The sequence below is a fragment of the Heliangelus exortis genome, chromosome 17, assembly GCF_036169615.1.
Source record: "Heliangelus exortis chromosome 17, bHelExo1.hap1, whole genome shotgun sequence".
Classification (NCBI taxonomy): domain Eukaryota; kingdom Metazoa; phylum Chordata; class Aves; order Apodiformes; family Trochilidae; genus Heliangelus; species Heliangelus exortis.
In genome coordinates this window covers 15,744,965-15,763,160 of record NC_092438.1, presented here as the reverse complement: position 1 = coordinate 15,763,160, position 18,196 = coordinate 15,744,965, and the positions used below count along the sequence as shown (strand labels likewise).

At 59.3% G+C, this 18,196-nt stretch overlaps 1 protein-coding gene across 9 annotated transcripts in view; it reads right to left on the bottom strand.

The window, feature by feature from the left end:
- Positions 1-107: 107 nt before the first annotated feature.
- Positions 108-18,196, bottom strand: part of LOC139804163 (mitochondrial Rho GTPase 2) — a 43,975-nt gene continuing 25,886 nt past the window's right edge. Inside the window, exons 35-57 of one of the 9 annotated variants that reach the window (XM_071761081.1) lie at positions 17,956-18,136; positions 16,763-16,893; positions 15,837-15,980; positions 14,212-14,331; positions 13,681-13,765; positions 11,535-11,593; positions 10,562-10,643; positions 10,438-10,481; positions 9,351-9,404; positions 8,954-9,006; positions 8,384-8,492; positions 8,067-8,168; positions 7,288-7,386; positions 6,778-6,886; positions 5,969-6,089; positions 5,143-5,227; positions 4,556-4,701; positions 4,382-4,482; positions 4,178-4,308; positions 3,488-3,568; positions 3,230-3,352; positions 2,592-2,794; positions 108-1,551 (exon numbers count right to left, since the gene is read on the bottom strand). In XM_071761081.1, the coding sequence (XP_071617182.1) occupies positions 1,434-1,551; positions 2,592-2,794; positions 3,230-3,352; positions 3,488-3,568; positions 4,178-4,308; positions 4,382-4,482; positions 4,556-4,701; positions 5,143-5,227; positions 5,969-6,089; positions 6,778-6,886; positions 7,288-7,386; positions 8,067-8,168; positions 8,384-8,492; positions 8,954-9,006; positions 9,351-9,404; positions 10,438-10,481; positions 10,562-10,643; positions 11,535-11,593; positions 13,681-13,765; positions 14,212-14,331; positions 15,837-15,980; positions 16,763-16,893; positions 17,956-18,136 (2,481 nt within the window). In that variant the 3' untranslated portion in view covers positions 108-1,433. Of the gene's footprint in view, positions 1,552-2,591; positions 2,795-3,229; positions 3,353-3,487; positions 3,647-4,177; positions 4,309-4,381; positions 4,483-4,555; positions 4,702-5,142; positions 5,228-5,968; positions 6,090-6,777; positions 6,887-7,287; positions 7,387-8,066; positions 8,169-8,383; positions 8,493-8,953; positions 9,007-9,350; positions 9,405-10,437; positions 10,482-10,561; positions 10,644-11,534; positions 11,594-12,038; positions 12,164-12,228; positions 12,640-13,680; positions 13,766-14,211; positions 14,332-15,836; positions 15,981-16,762; positions 16,894-17,955; positions 18,137-18,196 lie in introns of those variants that run through there. The other 8 variants (XM_071761073.1, XM_071761075.1, XM_071761076.1 and 5 more) reach the window with 8 other exon arrangements.

The following is an 18,196-nucleotide window of genomic DNA, read 5'->3' as shown; positions in this document are numbered from 1 at the left end:
TTCCACCTCCTGCCCTAAAATCCCCATAATTGTCCCCAAGGGTGGCCCTCACAGCCCCAGCTGTCCCCCGCCACCCCCCCTCAGATGCAGGACACTGTAGGGAAGGCAAAGGTGTGAAAAAATTTTATTGTCATGTTGAGAAGAAACCTCCTAAAAGGGGAGGGCCAGGGCAGGAGGAGGGGGTCAGCCCACCTGCGTGGGGGCTTGGGCACCCAGAGGGGACAAGGGAACACAGGGGACACGGTCCTGGCAGTGCCACGAACCACTGGCCAGCAACAGGAGCCCAAAGTGGCTCTGGCACAGGCTGAGACCCCAGATTCCCTGTCCAGGGCCACCAGCCTGGGACTGGCCCCACCCAGTGACTTCTCACCCCGTCCCAGTTTAAATAGACAAAAGGGAGAATAAAGCAGCTCCCTCGGGGCTGCCCCACCAGAAACTCACCCTGAGGGTGCTTGAAAAGCCCAGAGCTGGTGGCACTGACCCACCAGGAGAATACGTGGACCCTAGGGCAGGCTGGGCACACTCTTGGGGACATGGGGACACTGTGGGACTCCTGCCCTGGATCCAGATGGGGAGACAGGAAAGAGCTTCCAGTCGTACCAGATGTGACGCCCAGAGCCTGACACTCGGGGACAGCCTGGGCTTGGCCAGGGCCCTGCTGAGGACAAGGGCCGTATGGCTCAGTGGGACAGCAGCTTAGTGCTGCCACTGCTGAAAAGGGCTGTGCTCCCCTGGGGCCCTGGGAATACTGGTGGCCACGAGGGCTGGTGGCCAGGACACTGGTGGGCAGGGGAGGAGGCAGCTGTCCCCAGAGCCCGGCATGCTGCAGGCAGGACTTGGAGTGGTTTTGTGCAGAAATCAGAGAAAAAAAGGGCCTGGGACAGGTCGTGGGTAACTCTTTCCCCCTTTGTAACCTGCCCATCGCTCCATCCAGGAGTGACCCCAAAACGTGGGGGTTTGAGGGGTTTAAACACCCAGCCCCTCACTGGTGATGGATTTGTGCCCCAGGGGGGTAAAGCCATGAGGCCTCAAGGGTTCTGGGAGTGTTGCCCCCCTCCCTCCCCAAACTGGGGGGCACCAGCACAGCCCCCAGGGAAAATGTACCTGACCCAACACTGAAACACGTTGAAGCTCTAAAAAAAAAAAAAAAATCAACGTTAAAAAGGCAAAAATTAACAGAATAAAAGTCGGGGGGTGATCCTCCAGCTGCTGGTGAGGCAGAGCTGCCTGTGCACCCCCTCCTTGCTGGGCAGGAGCCACCTGGTGCTGGGAGATCCATCCTGCTGGTGCTGAGGAGTCATTTTCACCGGTGCTGTGGGCCAGGCTGGGGGGGAAAAGGAGGATTTCCCCAGCAGGGAGCAGCTGGAGGCAGGGCCCCTCACTGCTGGGGGGGTTGGCTGGTGTCACCAGGACAGGGGTGGGGACACTGCCTCTCATTTGTTCTTGACCAGCACTCGGTACAGTGTGACCCCCACCAGCGCGGCCACCGCTGTCCCCAGGGCCACCCGCAGCCAGAAGGAAGCAGCCCCCAGCTCCACGGCGTTCAGGTGCCTGTCAGGAGAGACAGAGAAGAAGAGAGTCAAGGAGGTGCAGAGCTCCCCCCCCACCAGGTCAGGGACCCGGAGATCCCCTGGTGGGACTTGGAGGTGGCTTCACCCTCCCACGGGCTGGAAACAGCACCTGGGGAATTAGTGGGAGCAGAGGGGTGTGTGTCTCCCTTTCTAGGTCAAGCTGCTCTTAACAACTCCAGGAGAGCCAGAAGAGGAGCTGCTGGCACAGCTGGGGGCACCCAGGGAGGGGGACAAGGCCCTGCCCCAGTGTTCCCTTCCTACCCACGGGCTGTGCCCTGCCTTGACTGCTCCCCTCCTGAGACACTTCCATAATTCATCCTCCCCTAAACCAAGGGAGCAGAGCCAATCCCTGCCCCTCCACTACGCTCTTATTTATTTATACCACGGTACCCTCAGATATATTAAGGATATTTAAATTTTAATACTGCAGAGAGGGGGGGGTGGTGTGTGTGTGTGTGTGGTGGTGGGAAAGTGTCAGCTCTAAAAATAGTTGTTTATTGAAAAGAGGCTGGAGAGAAAAAAACACTCACAAGTAATCCCATCCTCTCTTCCAACACCCCACAAGCTCTCCCTGGGAGGGCTCTGACCCACCCCCCCCACTTAGTCCCCTTGATGTCACCCTTCCAGCCCTTCCAGGCTGCCACCCTGCCCCACTCCCAGCCCCCTCCAGGTGCCCTTCCCTCCCCAGGGAAGCTGTGTGAGAGCAGATCTGTCTTGGCTGTCCCCTTTTTTCAGTTTTATCTGCCTCATCAGGAGAAAAAATAGCTGCCACCCCCCTGCTGCAGGCCTCAGCAAACTGGGCTGGCTACTCCCCTGCAGGATTTTTTATCCTAGGCTACAAAAATAAAAACTCCTGTGGCAGGAAGTAGCTAATAAATCTGTCAGAAGGCAGGAGAGAGAGAAGCAGCTCTTCTGTTTCCATTACTTGTTTGAGCAGGTGACACCAAGAGAACCCAACTTAACAGTGCAAGGGATGGGACACACAGCCCTCCCCAAGCTGTCCCAGGGAACAACACTCACGGGAAGGTGGCAGCAGTGGCCAGCTTGGTGTAGACAGCAGTGCTGGGTGGGCTCTGACCATGGCAGGAGAAGGGGAAGGGTGGTGGGAGACAGTGCTTGTAGCAGAACTCAGCAGGGGACAGCCCAGGCTGCTGGCTGGCTTCTGGCAGGTCTGCCTTGGAGGCCACGAAGACACAGGGTATCTGGCTGTCCATGTAGTGCTGCTGCAGAGACAGGGAGGAATCCTGGTGAGGGTGGGTGTCAGGAGGAAGGGACCAATCTCCTTTCAGTGGTGCCCACTACTAGGACAAGGAATAATGGGTTGAAGCTAGAACATAGGAAGCTTCACCTCAACACGAGGAGAAACTACTTGGCTGTGAGGGTGAGGGAGCCCTGGCCCAGGCTGCCCAGAGAGGCTGTGGAGTCTCCTTCTCTGGAGACTTTCCAGACCCACCTGGATGTGTTCCTGTGTGGGCTGCCCTGGGTGATTCTGCCTTGGCAGGGGGATTGGACTGGATGATCTCCAGAGGTCCCTTCCAACCCCTGACATTCTGTGATTCCATGACCAGGCTGCCAGGCAATGGCTGGAGTCCCACAGGGCCCCTTATAAAGTCCCACAGGGCCCTTTTAGAGAGTCCCCCGTGGTCCCCACCAGCTACCTTGTAAATACTGGCTGAGTAGCTGAAGGACCTGGGGTCACTGGGGTCGTAGATGAAGCAGGCGACATCGCAGGCTGCATCTGATGGCTTCAGGAACTTGGTGTCAGCACTGACCTCGTAGAGCTGGGAGGGGAGGGGAGGGGTGGCACGGCATTGTCACAAGGTTGTTTCTCCCCCAGAGTCATGCTGTGAGTGCAGCAGTCCCCAGGGGGACACAGCCCAGCCCTGCAGTGATCCCCCCTCCTCTCCCTGACTTACTATCAGGTACTTCTCCTGGCCATTGACCTGCACGGTGTTGATGGTGTAGAGGGAGGGCACCCCCGGGTTCTCCTTCTGCACCTGACAGCAGCAGAACAGCCTCTCAGAGGGCAGGGGCAAGAGCAGAGCTTGGGGAGAGAACATTTTCCACCCAAGCCCCTATGGGATAACAGCAGCTGGAAAGCCAGCCAGCAACTGCCACCAGACATTTGTGACATTCAGATATTAGGAAAAAGTTCTTTGTTGTGAGGGTCCTGAGCCCCTGGCCCAGGTTGCTCCCAGAAGCTGTGGCTGCCCCATCCCTGGCAGTGTTGAAGGCCCCAGGTTGGATGGGGCAATCTGGGATGGTGGGAGGTGTCCCTGACCATGGCAAGGGGTTAGATTAGATGATCTTGAAGGTCCCTTCCAACCCAAACCATTCCGTGATTCTATGATTTGTGACAAGCAGGGAAAGCCACCAGCCTCCTGGGGCAATGTGGATGCCTGGGAATGGCACAGCCCCTCTGGAGCCCTGGGGACAAGCAGAGAGGAGCAAAACGAAGTGGCACTGCTGGGGTGTGAGGGTGTCCCTTCATGGAGAACCCCAGGGCTCAGCCACAGGCAGGGAGGTGCCATGGGATCCCTCCAGGGCCTCGGGACTCTGCCTCCAGCCTGGCCAGGATGCCCTGGGAGAGGGGAGCAGCCACTCACCGCTAGGCTCCTGCCGAGGAAGGCCTGCAGGAAGGCAGACTTGCCTGCACCCCGGGCTCCCAGCACCTTGCAGAGGAAAACGTTTCTCTGTGTCTGTCCTTTCTCCAGGTCAATCCTTTTCTCCCGGGTGACTGGCAGGGAAAGAGGCTGGGTGAGGCAGAGGAGGGACAGGAGGGGTGACAGGAGGGGAGGGCATGGCCGTACCCGTCAGGGCTTGTGTCTGGGAGTCCTGCTCCGAGAGGATGGGGTAGCCCAAGTAGCCCAGGCACTCCAGGCAGTGCCGCACGTCCAGGTAAGCCACCAGCCTGGGGAGAAGCCACCAGGTCAGCCAGGACAAAGGGATGTGACAAGTGGCAGGGGTAGAGGGACTGAGCTTACGTCCACTGGCAGAGGAATCCATGGAGGGGGAGCAGCCCTGTGTCAGTGGTGTGTACCGTGCTGTAGAGCTCAGGGCCCCAGGGCACACGGGGGAAGACACTGAAGAAGTTCTGCAGCTCTGCAGGGGACAGGGCTCCATCCTGGTCCTGCAGGGAAAGAGAGATGGCCCCTGCAGCCACACCATGCAGAGCTGGGGTGCAGAGAGGGCTGTGTCCCCCCAGCCAGCCTGCAGTGACACGGGGACACTGTCAGTGGGAGAAATCAATGGTCAGCTAGGCCAGAGCTGCGCCAGCGTGGGGAAGAGAAGTGCCTGAGGGACTCCTGTCACCACAGAAGGGACAGGCCAGTTCTGTTGTGTGACTGGAACCAGTGCCCTGCTGCCAGGCAAAGTGTGTCCCCACTCACCCCTCCTGCCCTCAGCTGCTGCTGCCCCTGGCTCCCCTGGGGCCACCCACCCCAACTCGGTCCAACCTGCCCCTCCAGGGTCCCTGAGCCCAGCTCTGCCTGTGGGCAGGGAGCAGCTGCAGCCAGGCCTGCATTCCCCAGAGCATCCCCCTCCCCAGGCAGCTCCTCCAGACCCTGCCCACCTTGTCGTGCTTCTCAAAGAGCCTCTGCAGGAACTGGTAGCCCAAGTGGTTGAGCTCTGTGGAGCAGCCAGGGGGCAGGCGGAACCTGGCGGGGAGGAGACTCAAGTGAGCAGCCCCAACACCTCCTCCAGCCCTGGAGGAAGGGCAGCAGCCCGTGAGCAGGTCCTTGGCCAAGCCCCATCTCCCCTCCAGAGGACACAGCTCCCTGCTCAGAGCCAGTGACTGTCCCCAGACCCGGCTGTTCCCCATCACAGCATTGGCTCTGGGGGAGAAGCCCTGGAGGGGGCAGGGAGGCCCCAGCATCCAGGGAGACAACGCAGCTCTGGCTCTGCCTGGTGCCCAGGGCTTCAGAAGGGCACAGCACTACCCCTGGGGTGCTCTGCACCCACACAGGCCTGTCTGGGGAGAGGAAGGAGCAGCTCAGGAGCCAAACCCTTCCATCATGGCTGGATCCCCCGCGGCAGGGAGCAGAGGAGAGATGGCATCTGCAGAGTGAGCTGGGAGGGCCAGGCTGCCATCTCACTGCTCCTGACAGAGCCCTTCTGCCTCTGCTCAGGCAGGGACAGCACAGCCAGCAAAAGCTCCTCACTGATGTGAACTCAGGGACAGGTTCTCCTTCCCCACCACCCTGCCCATTGGCAGCAGCTCCCGGGCCTGTGGCATCCATTCCCAAGCCCACAGCCCCTGCCTGCAGGGGAAGGCAAAGAGCAGAACCTGGCACAAAGGGCAGCCCACAGGGTGTTGGAAGGAGCTGGGGAGGTGCTGGGCAGGCTGAGCTGTGCCTTCCCCACCCCCTGCCCACCCCACCCCTGGGCAGGACACACACGGAGGGTACAGATAGTCATCTGTCAGCTCCAGCTCATTGTCGTAGCCGAAGCGGCGCAGGATGGTCCAGGTGGTCTCATGGCGACCCCGCTGGATGAAGAGGGTGTTGAGGAAGAGGAAACCTGAGGGAGAGATCCAGGGGCTCAGGCAAAGTGAGGCCAAGAGAGCCAGAGGGATCCACTGCTTGGGATGATGCTTTCCCTAGGAAAACAAGCTGCTCAAGGAGCTTCCAGCAGGCTCAGGCTGGCTTTGACAAGGAGGATAAATTTGGCTTGGAAGGAGAGGCAGGAGGCTCAGGCTGGGGACATGGCCAAGGGAGAGGGACCCCCCTGACCACTAAGGGAGAGCCAAAGGGCTGAGCACCCCCCTGTGAAACCAGGCTGGGGATGTTGGGGTTGTTCAGCCTGGAGAGGAGGAGGCTCTGAGGTGAGCTCAGAGCAACCTTCCAATATCTGAAGGGGCTCCAAGAAAGCTGGGGGAGGGCTTTGGACACAGGGGGGAGGGAGAAGACAAAGGAAATGGGTTAAAACTCGAAAAGGGGAGATTGAGGTTGGACATTAGGAAGGAATTCTTTGTTGTGAGGGTGCTGAGCCCCTGGCCCAGGTTTCCCAGAGAAGCTGTGGCTGCCCTATCCCTGGCAGTGTCTCAGCCCAGGTTGGAAGGGGCTTGGAGCAACCTGGGCTGGTGGGAGGTGTCCCTGCCCATGGCAGGAGGTTGGAACTGGATGATCTTGAAAGTCCCTTCCAACCCAAACCATTCTATGATTCTATGACCCTTGCTGGAAAGGGGCATGGAGACTGCTGCTCTCACCATTCAAGGTCAGGCCATTGTCCTGCACCCCATCTGTGGTGTTCTTCCACACAACCATCTTCACATCCTCCAGGGCCTGGGGAGCCAACGGGTTTCCAAAGCAGGACTTCTGTCTCCCAAGAGAAAGAAGGTCAGGGTCAGCAGAGGTCACAGAGAGCCCAGCCCTCTCCCAAGGTGAGGAGATGGTGTTTCTAGGAGAGGAAACCCACCCAGCTCTGGGATTTTATTGCCTCAGGCCTTGCCCCAATCCCTGTTCCTCAGCATATTTGTCTCTCAACGTCCCCAGAGCTTCCTGGTTCCCACAAACTCCCAAGCTTAGAGAAGATGGGAGACCTGAGGATCTCCATGGGCTCCAGGATGCATCCTAGATTGCTATGGCTGTGCTGGATGCCAAGGGGACTGCTGTGCCAGGAGAGGGACAGCTTTTCTGCCTGGCGTTGGAAGGAAAGGGGATCCCGGGGGCTTTTTGGGAGAGACTAGGAAATATCTCAGCTACCCAGCCAGCCCTACCTGGAAGTAGTTGAGTTCATCATCGCTGAGGATCTGGTTGTTATCCTGGTCTGAGAGGTTGAAAATCCGGGTCAGTGCCCGTGCACACGCAGGTTTCAGCTGCAAGGGACCAACCACGGTGACAAAATCAGGGCAGGACCTTCAGCCTGGCCCTTCCTCCTGCCTCCCAAAATCTCTGTGTGGAGAGGGGTCCTCTCCTGGTACTGCCTGAGAGCATGGTCCCAGCCCAGTACTACAGAGCTGAAGATCAGAAGCAGGACAGTCCATGGAGAAGACCCTCAGGAGCAGAAGGACACCGGGGGGATGGAGAGTGTCCAGAGAAGGGAATGGAGCTGGGGAAGGGTCTGGAGCACAAAGTCTGACCAGGAGGGGCTGAGGGCCCTGGGGGTGTTGATCCTGGATCAGAGGAGGCTGAGGGGAGACCTTCTGGCTCTCTGCAACCCCCCGAGAGGAGGTTGGAGCCAGGGGGGTCGGGCTCAGCTCCCAAGGAACAAGGGATGGGACAAGAGGAACTTTTGGCCTCAAGCTGTGCCAGGGGAGCTTTAGGTTGGAGATGAGGAGAAACCTCACCACTGAAAGGGTAATTAAACACTGGGACAGGCTGCCCAGGGGGTGGTTGACTTCCCATCCCTAGGGGTATTCAAAAGCTGTGTAGATGTGATGCTGAGGGACAGGGGGACAGCTCAGGGACAGCCTCCTACTTGTGGGCAAAAGCCCAGCACTGGCCAGAGCCCTGTGATGGGATGGAGACTCCCCAGGGGCTGCAAGCTGTGTTCTACCTGCTTCTCCTCTGGGTCGTAGAGGGGGGCAGTGGGGTGCAGCACAGCTTTCTGGGCATAGTAGAAGAGCTCTGAGATGTTCTTGAGGTTCTTGGCAGAGCACTGGGGGTTCAGAAGAAGAGACAGTCCAGTGAGCAGGGACAGACTGACGGCAGGGGACAGTAAGCCCAACGTAGAGGCTCTCAGGACCAAGGCAAGGGGGCTTCTGCAGAGCAAGGTGAGCAGAGCAGACCCCCAGAGGCATGAAGGCTCACTGGCTCATGACAAGAGCTCCTGCCCCTCAGGGAGGTTCTGCAGAAACCCTCCAGTCCCCTCACCTCCACACAGGTCTCGATCTCTGAGAACTGGTTCATAATGGGCAGGATGACCTCCATGGAGCTCCCCACCTGCAGGTCTGACTTGTTTCCCACTAAAATAATGGGGATCCTGGGGAAGAAAGAGGAGAGTGTCAGAGAGAAGGAAGAAAGCCATCCCCCTGCCCCAGCCTCCCCACCCTCCTCCCCTGGGGCTTCAGCAGCATTTCTGCCTCCCAGGGATGGGAGCATCCATCTGGAGAAGCAGCCTGCCTGATCCTGCTCACGCTTTCACTCAGCAGCAATATGTCCAGGAGCCTTTAATCCTGCACAGCAGCCTTCTGCCTAAGCAATCCATGCACAGCTTGTGGCTTCCAGGCTCCCCTTCTCGCCACAGCCTTCCCTCCCTGCCTGGCTGAGGAGGGATTAAGGGGGGAAGGAACTCTCTGTCTTGGCTAAACAAGGGAGGAAAGCCCCCACGTTCCTCTGCTACAAGCGGTGTGGCCACAAGCTGCTTTGATCTTGGGGAGGTGTGAGGGTGGTGGGCACACCACAGCCTCCAAAGCCCCTCAATTCTGTATCCACAGACAGTACCTGGAGCCCTTTTCTACTCCCCCATTCACCATGGGAATCCACTTTGTTCGAATCTGGAAGGTGAGCAGAGAGAAGGACCCATCAGCAGAGACAGACACATCAGCAAAGAGATAAAAACCCATCAGCACAGCCTGGGGAGAGAGAGGCAGCTCCCAGCACATCCCAGCCAGCCCCCAGCACATCCCAGCCCAGCTGCAGCATTGTCCAAGCAGGAGATCAGCCCCAGGGATGCTGGATGCCAGCACAAGGATGTGACAAATCTGCTGCCCCTCAGCACAGAAGCACAACAGCCCAGGTGGGAGGCAAGCCTGGGCTGTGCTCAACCTGCCTCTGCTCACAGTGGTCTCAGACCCCAAATCCCCACAGGGTTGGGGGGCAGGGCATGGGGACCCTTTACCTTCTCGATGGTGGCCTCCTTGGTGACATCATACACCACACACACCACGTTGGCCTGTGGAAGCAGCAGAGGGTGGTGAGCGAGGGTCCTCGTGGCAGGGGGACTGACTGAGCCCCCACAGCCCTCACACTGAAACCTGGCAGTGCTGGTTGAGCCCCCCAGCAGCAACACTGCCAGCTCTGATATGGGCCCAGATCAGCTCCTCAGCTTCAGGAGCTGTCCCCACTCCTGTGTCCCCACCCCGTGGGGTCCCTGTGCCCCCCAGGAGGGCTCTGTCCCTGCCCCATGCTGGCCTGGTGCCACTGTCCCTGTCCCCTCCCAGCCCTGTGCAGCCCCCGGTGGTTTGCTGGGTGCAGACAGGAAGGATCAGCGGCCCTTTCAGGAGAGAGTTTAGGGCTAATCCCGAGGACACACATGGGTTTAGGAGGGATTTCCTGGAGCTGTTTCAAGCCCCTCGTGCTGTCTGGGTGGAGGGAGCAGGACCCCCTGTGCCCACCTCTTTGGCCTTTAGCCACCCAGGAGGAGATCTGAAGCAGCTCTGCTCACATCAGATGTACAGGGGAAAGGCTGGTTTGATACCCATCATCAAGAGGTTCTCCTCTGGGCAGAGACAAAGTTAAACCCCGGGCAGAGAGGAGCAGCTGGGCTGGATTGCTCCCCCATGGCTGCTCTGAGGAAGGGGGGTGCCCTCACCCCCCCAGCTCCTCCGTGCCACCTCCTCACACGGACCCAAGGGAGGGAGCAGAGGGGGCTCATCCCAGCTCCACAACTGCTTCTCCCCCTCCTCTTGAGACTGCTGGGGACATCCCAAGAGCTCAGAGAAGTTCAGCTCCAGAGCAAGCTCTGTGGGCAGCCAGCTGCCCCCCCTGCTCTGCAGCTGGCAGCTCCCTGGGGGGCTGGGAGAAGCCCCAGCTCCATTTTACAAGCTGGAGGAGGATTAAGCAAACCTCTAAACACAGCGATAGCACTAATCCACAGATAACCACTGCCCTGGCACAGCCTGGCAGCACCAGGGCCAAACTGCAGCCACGTGTCCCCGGGGGGCTGCGGGCAGCACGGGGGCTGTCCCCAGGCACCCCCCCCTCACCTTTGAGATCTCCTCCTGCAGCTCGTCCTCTGTCTGCTCCGACTCTGGAAGGGAAAATGATGTCACCAGCAGCCTCCCAGCAGTGGGGACCCTTCCCCAGGGTGAGGAGGGGGCTGGGCCCTACCTGAGTAGTCCACTATGTGTGTGGGGACCTTCTCAGGGGTGACATCTGCTGGGATTGTGATCTCCTCTGCCCGAGGAGGCACCTGCAAAGCCAGCAGACCCCTGTTCAGCCAACCCTGCTGGACATAGCTGAGAGGACAGGTGACAAGGGACTTCAAATCCCCACGGGGCTGCTGCCCAGCACCCTCCTCCCTGACAGGGTGGGATGAAACCTCTGGGCCCTGAGCCCTCCCTTGAGCCACACCTCCTGGGGAAGCCGAGTCCCACCAGGGAAATCAACTCTGGGACAAGGCAGCACTGCTGCCCGTGCCCCTGCTCTGCAGATAAGCCCTCAGTGCTGCCCCAGCTCCAGCCTGACCTGCTGGCAGCAGAGTTAAGCTGATTGCCAGAGCACAGGGAGATGCGTGGAGCTTGTCCCCCCTTCCCCAAGCCTCTGGAGCTGATGCTTTCCCAGCACTGAGGGAACCATCTGCTGCTGACAGCCAGATGGATCCCCTTCCCTCATCTGACAGGAGATGGGACAAGGAGGAGCAGAAGGCTCCAAGGAGCACAGCTGGATGCTGCTCCTGGCAGGCAGTCCGGCTCCAGCCAGGCACCCAGGAGCAGGGAAAGTGGTTCAGTACCTGCCCAAGGGCTCTATGCTGGTGTCACCGCAGCCAGGCCACAGCTGGGGAGCAAACGGCTCTGCCAGAGGCCAAAGCTCTGCCCCAGGGGCTGCTGCACTGCCGGGCACAGAGAGCCCCAGCAACGGCGGGGAGCACAGCCCTGGGGGGCACCTCCGACTCCCCCAGGTCAGGGATCAGGGCACAAACTGGAGGCACCACTTCAGCTGGAGCTCCCTGAGGTCCTCATGGCTTTAACCTCACCCCGTGGCTGTCACCCAACCCCAGCTCGGGCCGGTGCCACTCAGGACTGACCCAGCCCCCTGCTGCCTGGCACCCAGGGGGTTCCCTGAGGGTCTCCCTCACGCTCACCTCTTCAGGGAACTCCTCGCCCACCAGAGCCATGATCAGCGATGTCTTCCCCACCTGGGCTAGGAAGGAAAGGCAAGACCTCGGCACCAGCCCGGCCTGTCAGTGCCGCCCGCGGGGCCCGGTATGGCTCGAGCGGCTGCCGAAGGGGAGGTCGGTGTCCTGCCCCGCGGCTGAGGGGCCCGTGAAGCGGTACCGAGCCCCAGCCCCGCTGGTTGGCGGCGGAAAGGGAGCCCGGGGGAAGGGGAAGCAGGCACTGCTACCGGGACGGCCAGACACACACACACATACACACACACACACACACACACACACACACACACACCGCTCGGGGGACCGGGACCGGCACACGCCTGCGGTGGGGAACACGACCCCAGCCCCACCAGCGCCACCAGCCCCCCGGGGGCCGGTGCTACGGGCAGGCCCAACCGCTCCCCCCGCAGGCCGGGCAGTCCCGGTGCCGGGCGGGCTACCCCCCAGCCCCGTGCCGGTGCCGGCCCGCCTTACCCTCCCCCAGCAGGAGGATGCGCACGTCGCGCTTCATGGCGGGGCCACCGCCGCTACCGGCGCCACCGCCTCCCCGGACCCCGCTCCACTTCCGGCTTCACCAGCGAGCGGCGGCGTAGAGCGGCGGCGGGCACAGCAGCGCCCCCTGCAGGGCGGCGGTGGCGAGCGGCACTCGCAGGCCTCATGGGGCTTCAGCTTTCGATGTTTTATTAAACAAAAAAACACCCCAAAACGCCCCCCAAAACCACAGAACAAGGCTGTAAAACACATCCCGCAAACACACGCGGGCCCGCCGCCGCGTCCGACCCCAGCTCCGCCCTGGGGCCTGGTTGAGGCCTAAGCCGGGGCCTCGCCTCGGAGCTGGTGCCCGGCCCAGCAGCCCGGGGGCCGGCTGGGGGACGCCCCCAGTCTTCCAACTGCCGCTGCTCCCAGGGCCTCCCGGCTCAGCCGCCCACGAGCTCCCACAGGAGGACGGTGCTGTGTGAGGCCGTGAGGAGGCGACAGCCGGAGGGGGCGAAGCGGCAGAGGTGGACGGCGTCATCATGGCTGCGGTAATCCTGAGCCGAACCGTCCGGGCAGCGCAGCAGCCGCAGGAGCCGTTCTGTGGGGAAAGCAGCGGGCTCAGTGCCAGGGGAAAGAGGCTCTGTCACCATGGGGTCTGTCCTTGCATGCAGCAGGGTTTGTATCACCCCTGGAGACCTCTTCCCTCCACTGAGCTACCACTTGTGATGGAATGGGTTGGGTTGGAAGGGACCTTAAAGCTCGTCCAGTGCCACCCCCTGCCATGGGCAGGGACACCTCCCACAGCCCAGGTTGCTCCAAGCCCCATCCAACCTGAGCTGAGACACTGCGAGGGATGGGGCAGCCACAGCTTCTGGGGGCAACCTGGGCCAGGGGCTCAGCACCCTCACAAAAAAGAATTTCTTCCTGATGTCTGACCTTACTCTCTTCCAGTTCAAAGCCACTCCCCTTTGTCCTGTCACTGCATGCCCTTGTCAGAAGTCCCTCCCCAGACTCCTTGCAGGTGCCCTAGCAGTGACAGGGGACAGCTTCTTGGCGAAGCGAGCAGGCAGTAAGCAGCTGGTGAAGGGGACAGCACTTGTCAGCCTGTCACCCTGCACACTTAGGTGCAGCCCTGCAGCCTCACACCCCCCTGGCCCCGGGGCTCAGCGGGTGACCCACAACTCTGGGTCAGGTGAGCTCAACCTGCTCCTGGGAGCTGTTGTAGGAGTGGGATGGATCTCCCCAGGGTGATACAAACAGCTACAGGAGCAAGGTGCCCATGCAGAATGGTGCTGACCAGCCCTGTCCCTTCTGCCTCCCAGGCTGGGGCTCCTAAGTGGAGGTGGAGACAGCCTGTAACCCCAAGGAGCCATTCAAGTGACCAATTCTGCTTGTGGACAAACAGGACTGAGCTCACACACCTCATTTCTGATCTGTGGTCTCCCAGAGCTCTCTCCCTGCCCAGGAGCAGGGCAGCCACCCACGCTACCAGGACTGTAGCTCCCAGGGCCCAAGGATAGGGGCTGGCGGGTGTGCACATCTCATTTAAAGGAAAAAGGACACTTGGTTCCACCCCATGGGAAGAAGTAGAGATCCTTCCCACTGAGCCTGGGGACAAGGCTGCACTTCAGGTACTCACCACCAAAGCCAACAGCCAGGAAGGGTCCTGCAGGAGACAGGCTGAGCGAGGCGGCGAAGAACGGCAGGGAGATCTTCTGAACTACCTGTGATCCAGCAAGAGAAACACACCAGCAGCTGAGGAACAGGCAGGGGGGAGAGCAGAGCTGCTGCAGGTAGGAGGGGAGAGGGCTCCTCCTCTCCAAGGAGAGGCTGACAGATGCACAGCACCTCTCAGGGCTCGGAAACCTGCTGAAACCATTGACTTTCCAGAGGAGACTCAACTCAACAGTTTGGAAACTGCTGGAAGCAAACTCCTTCCCCTCTGGTGGGATGGGAAGGCAGCAGGGCAGGGGCAGAGCCCAGCAGCTCAGCAGTTACCTGGGCCAAGCTCAGCATTTCCCAGATGAGCAGCTGTTGCCCCCACCCCACACCTCCCACTGCAGCTCCTCAGAGGTGGCCATGGCCCTGCAGTGGCAGAGGAGGGCCCCTGCCCCCTGGCAGGGCATGAGTACCTGTTTGTTTCTGCTGTACCTGTTTGCTTCTGTTGTACCTGTTTCTGGTGCAGACTGTAAAACAAAGCTTCCTGCTGCACACCGAAGCCAACGTAGAGCAGAGTCCCAGGTTCCCAGGGGCAGAAGGTGGCCAGGCTGGGTGGGAGGCTGCTGAGACCCTGGAGGGGCACAAAATTCAATTATGGGCACCACAGTACAAGAAAGACACTGAGGTCTCAGACCATGTCTGGAGAAGAGCTCCGAGGCTGGTGAGGGGTTTGGAGGTGATGTTGTAGGAGGAGGGACTGAGGGAAGTGGGGTTGTTCAGTCTGGAGAAGAGAAAGCTCAGGGGAGATCTTGTTGCTCTCTACAGCTCCCTGAAGGGAGGTTATGGAGAGGCAGTGTTGGTCTCTTCTCCCAAGTAACCAGTGATAGGATGAGAGGAAATGGGTTTAAGTTGTGCCAGGAAAGGTTTAGGTTCGTTATTAACCTAAGTTTAATTTTTGAAAGAGTGGTGGGGCATTGGGATGGGCTGCCCAGGGAGCTGGTGGAGTCACCATCCCTGGAGATCTTCAAGAAACGTTTAGATGTGGTGCTTCAGGAGATGGATTATGGTTGGACTCGATCATCTTGAAGCTGTTTTCCAACCTTACTTATTCTATGATTCTAAAATGGAGGACAGGTTCTCCAGCCTGACCTGACACAGCAGGGGACAAGAGGAGAGCATGGAGGACACCAGCCCTTGGGCTGTGGGTGTCTGACCAGGAGGACAGCAGTGTGATGAGGCTGTGTCCTCCTTTGCTATCTCAGATGTGATCACAGCAAAGCAAGGAGCAACCACACTCTGCCATGGAAACCTGAAGCAAATAATTTATTGCCACCAGAGTGGGACCCGTGAGGGTCCAACAGCTTGGATTTCCACTGAGGCATTATTGCTTGAAGGTGGGACTGGGTTATGGATCTGTTTAACACAAGAAAATAGGGCCTAGAAGGGAGATCTTCAGCACTGGATGCAAGATCAATCCTTCCCCTGTTGACTGTGGGGACACCTTGTAGTGAGTTTTCTTCCTGAGGAGGAAATCCATCGTTTTGGAAGCAAACAAAAGGATGCCAGCACACCCCAGCTGCTGTGTCTACCCAAATGGGGCAGCACTGCTTGCCCTCCACAAATGACCCAGTGTCATGTGCACCAGGGACTGTCACCTGTCCTGCCCAGCAGAAACCCTCACTCCTCCCTAGAAGGTGTTCTGCTGCCCAAATCCTACACCCTGGGGGTCAAAAGCCTCCTGGACACGGTGGGGGCTGCAGGACCTCTCTGAACCCAGCACTGGGCTCCTGGCTCTCAACACTTCTGCTCTTTGGGAGGTGCTCACCATGGGGTCTCTCCCCTGCGCTGTCCTCTGTGGTAGGGGGGGTGTCAGCTCTTCCCAGATGGAGTTTTTGACTCCTCCTGCTCACAAGTCAACGTTTCCAGGTGGTGAGGACCACTGCACTTCCCCCTGACTTTCCACACACACGACCAAGACACTCGAGGAGCAGCAGAAGGAATGAAGAAGACTTCCCAAAGCACACCCTCTTATTTGGCTCCATTCTGCTCAGAGCCTTGAATTGTCCTTCTTCCAGCTTGGCTGCTGCCAGGATCACCCCACAAGTGGGCAGGGGGGGCTGGCAGGGCCACACTCACCTCAGGGCAGGCAGGAGCTGGGAAGCTGAGCCAGTCCAGGAGTTGACACTTGTCCTTCAGCCAGTCGGAGGCCCAGACGCTGACCCGCCGGTCAGCACTGGTGGCAAGCCAGAGCTCACCTCCCTCCAGCCCCAGCTCGTGGTACTGCAGAAGAGAAAAGCAAGGCTGTGACTCTGGAGGTCACTGAGCTTCAAACCAGAGCTGCCACTGAGCTGCCACCAGAAGTGGACTGGGGCAGGAGCTGGTGGGAACACGGGCCTTATGCTGCAGGGGGTCAATGCCAGGATGAACAGCCTTTGGGGCAGTGCTTAATTAAAGAATGATTTGGGTTGGAAGGGACCTTAAAGCTCATCCAGTCCCAACCCCTGCCATGGGCAGGGACACCTCCCACCAGCCCAGGGTGCTCCAAGCCCCATCCAACCTGGGGCCTTCAACACTGCCAGGGATGGGGCAGCCACAGCTTCCATGGGCAACCTGGGCCAGGGGCTCAGCACTCTCACAACAAAGGATTTTTTTTTTTAAAGTCACTTAGAGTCAAAAAAGGAGAAGGAAGCTGTGGTATGGGAGCTGGTGGAAAACTCTGGGCTGAATATCCTGGCAGAAGAGGCTGCTGGAGGAGAGATGAGAGCCTGAATGACATAGATTTCTTCCCTGGGACACGTTCTGGATCTGCACATCTCCTAGGGGAGTGCTTGAAGGTACCATGTGTCCCCTAACAATGTCCTTCACCTAAATCTAAGGAGGATCTCCTAAGTCTAGAGTCTCCAGGGAGCACAGCTTTGCGGTGGGGGTGGTTTTCAGAGGAAAGGTGAAGGACAAAATGAAGCAAACTGGCTGACCCACCCAACCATGGTGCTGCTGCTTCCCATGGCTGTGGGACACAGGGGACATGGTGCTGAGTGCCAGGGCAGAGGGTGAGGTCTCACCTGCTTCCTGGTGCACTGGAGGACAGTGATGGGGGAGCCTCTGTGGTCAGCAAGGACATGGAGAGTCATTCCAGTGCGAGGGCTGCTGACAGCCACCAGCCCATCTTTGTCTCCTGATAAGATCATTTCTCCTGTGGGCAGAGGAGGGAACAAATGGGACACTCTTGTAGAAGAAAAAATCCATAGAAAAAAGGCCCAGGATGGTGGGATACTGGTGTGCCAAAACACTGTGAAAGGCTGGAAACATCCCAGAGACACCACTAATGCTCCACACTGAAGAGAAGCCACTGGAAATTGTAAGCAGGACAAACAGAAATGTTTGTTGTACCCAATCCAATGATGGAATTGTTTGACTTGTAAAGGACCTCAAAGCTCATCCAGTCCCAACCCCCATTCCATGGGCAGGGACACCTCCCACAGCCCAGGTTGCTCCAAGCCCCATCCAACCCGGAGCCTTCAACACTGCCAGGGATGGGGCAGCCACAGCTTCTCAGGGCAACCTGGGCCAGGGGCTCAGCACCCTCACAACAAAGAATTCCTTCCTCATGTCCAACCTAAATCTCCCCTCTTCCAGTTTGAAACCCTTCCCCCTCACCCCATCCCTCCAGGCCCTTGTCCCAAGTCCCTCCCCAGCTTTCCTGGAGCCCCTTCAGGCACTGGAAGGTGCTCTGAGGTCTCCCCATTGCAGCCTTCTCTTCTCCAGGATGAACACCCCCAACTCTCTCAGCCTGGCTCCAGAGCAGAGCTGCTCCAACCCTCAGGTCATCTTTGTGGCCTCCTGTGGACTGGCTCCAACAGCTCTGTGTCCTTCTTGTACTGGGGACCCCAGAGCTGGACTCAGCTTTACTGCAGGGGGTCCCACCAGAGTGGAGCAGAGGGGGATGATCCCCTCCCTGACCCTGCTGGGCACACTGCTGGGGATGCAGCCCAGCACAGGGGTGGTTTCTGGGCTGCCAGTGGATGTAGCCAGCTCAGACCAAGCTTCTCCCCACCCCACACCCCCAAGTCCTCCTCAGGGCTGCTCTCCATCCACTCTCTGGCCAACCTCTGTCTGTGCTGAGGATTGCCCTGAGCCAGATGCAGGACTTTGCACTTGGCCTTGTTGAAGCCCACGTGGTTGTCAGCATGCAGAGCAGCTGGGGCTGGGGGAATCCGGGCACCACCCCCCCATGCTCCTCAAGACAACTTCTCACCATCTGTGGAATAGGTAATGGCTGTCAGTGCCACAGAGTGGGGGTGCATCTTCAGCTCCATCTCTGTCCTGGAAATGCTGAATGCACGGATGGTGCCATCACTGTACCCAGCCACTACTTGCTGGCTCTCAGCTCCCCAGGGAACAATGGGATGAGGTTTCCAGGCCAGGCACTGGCAGCTCTGCAAAGCAACCAGGGCAGAGACCTGATGGCACAGCTGGGACAGCAGGACTGTGCCCTC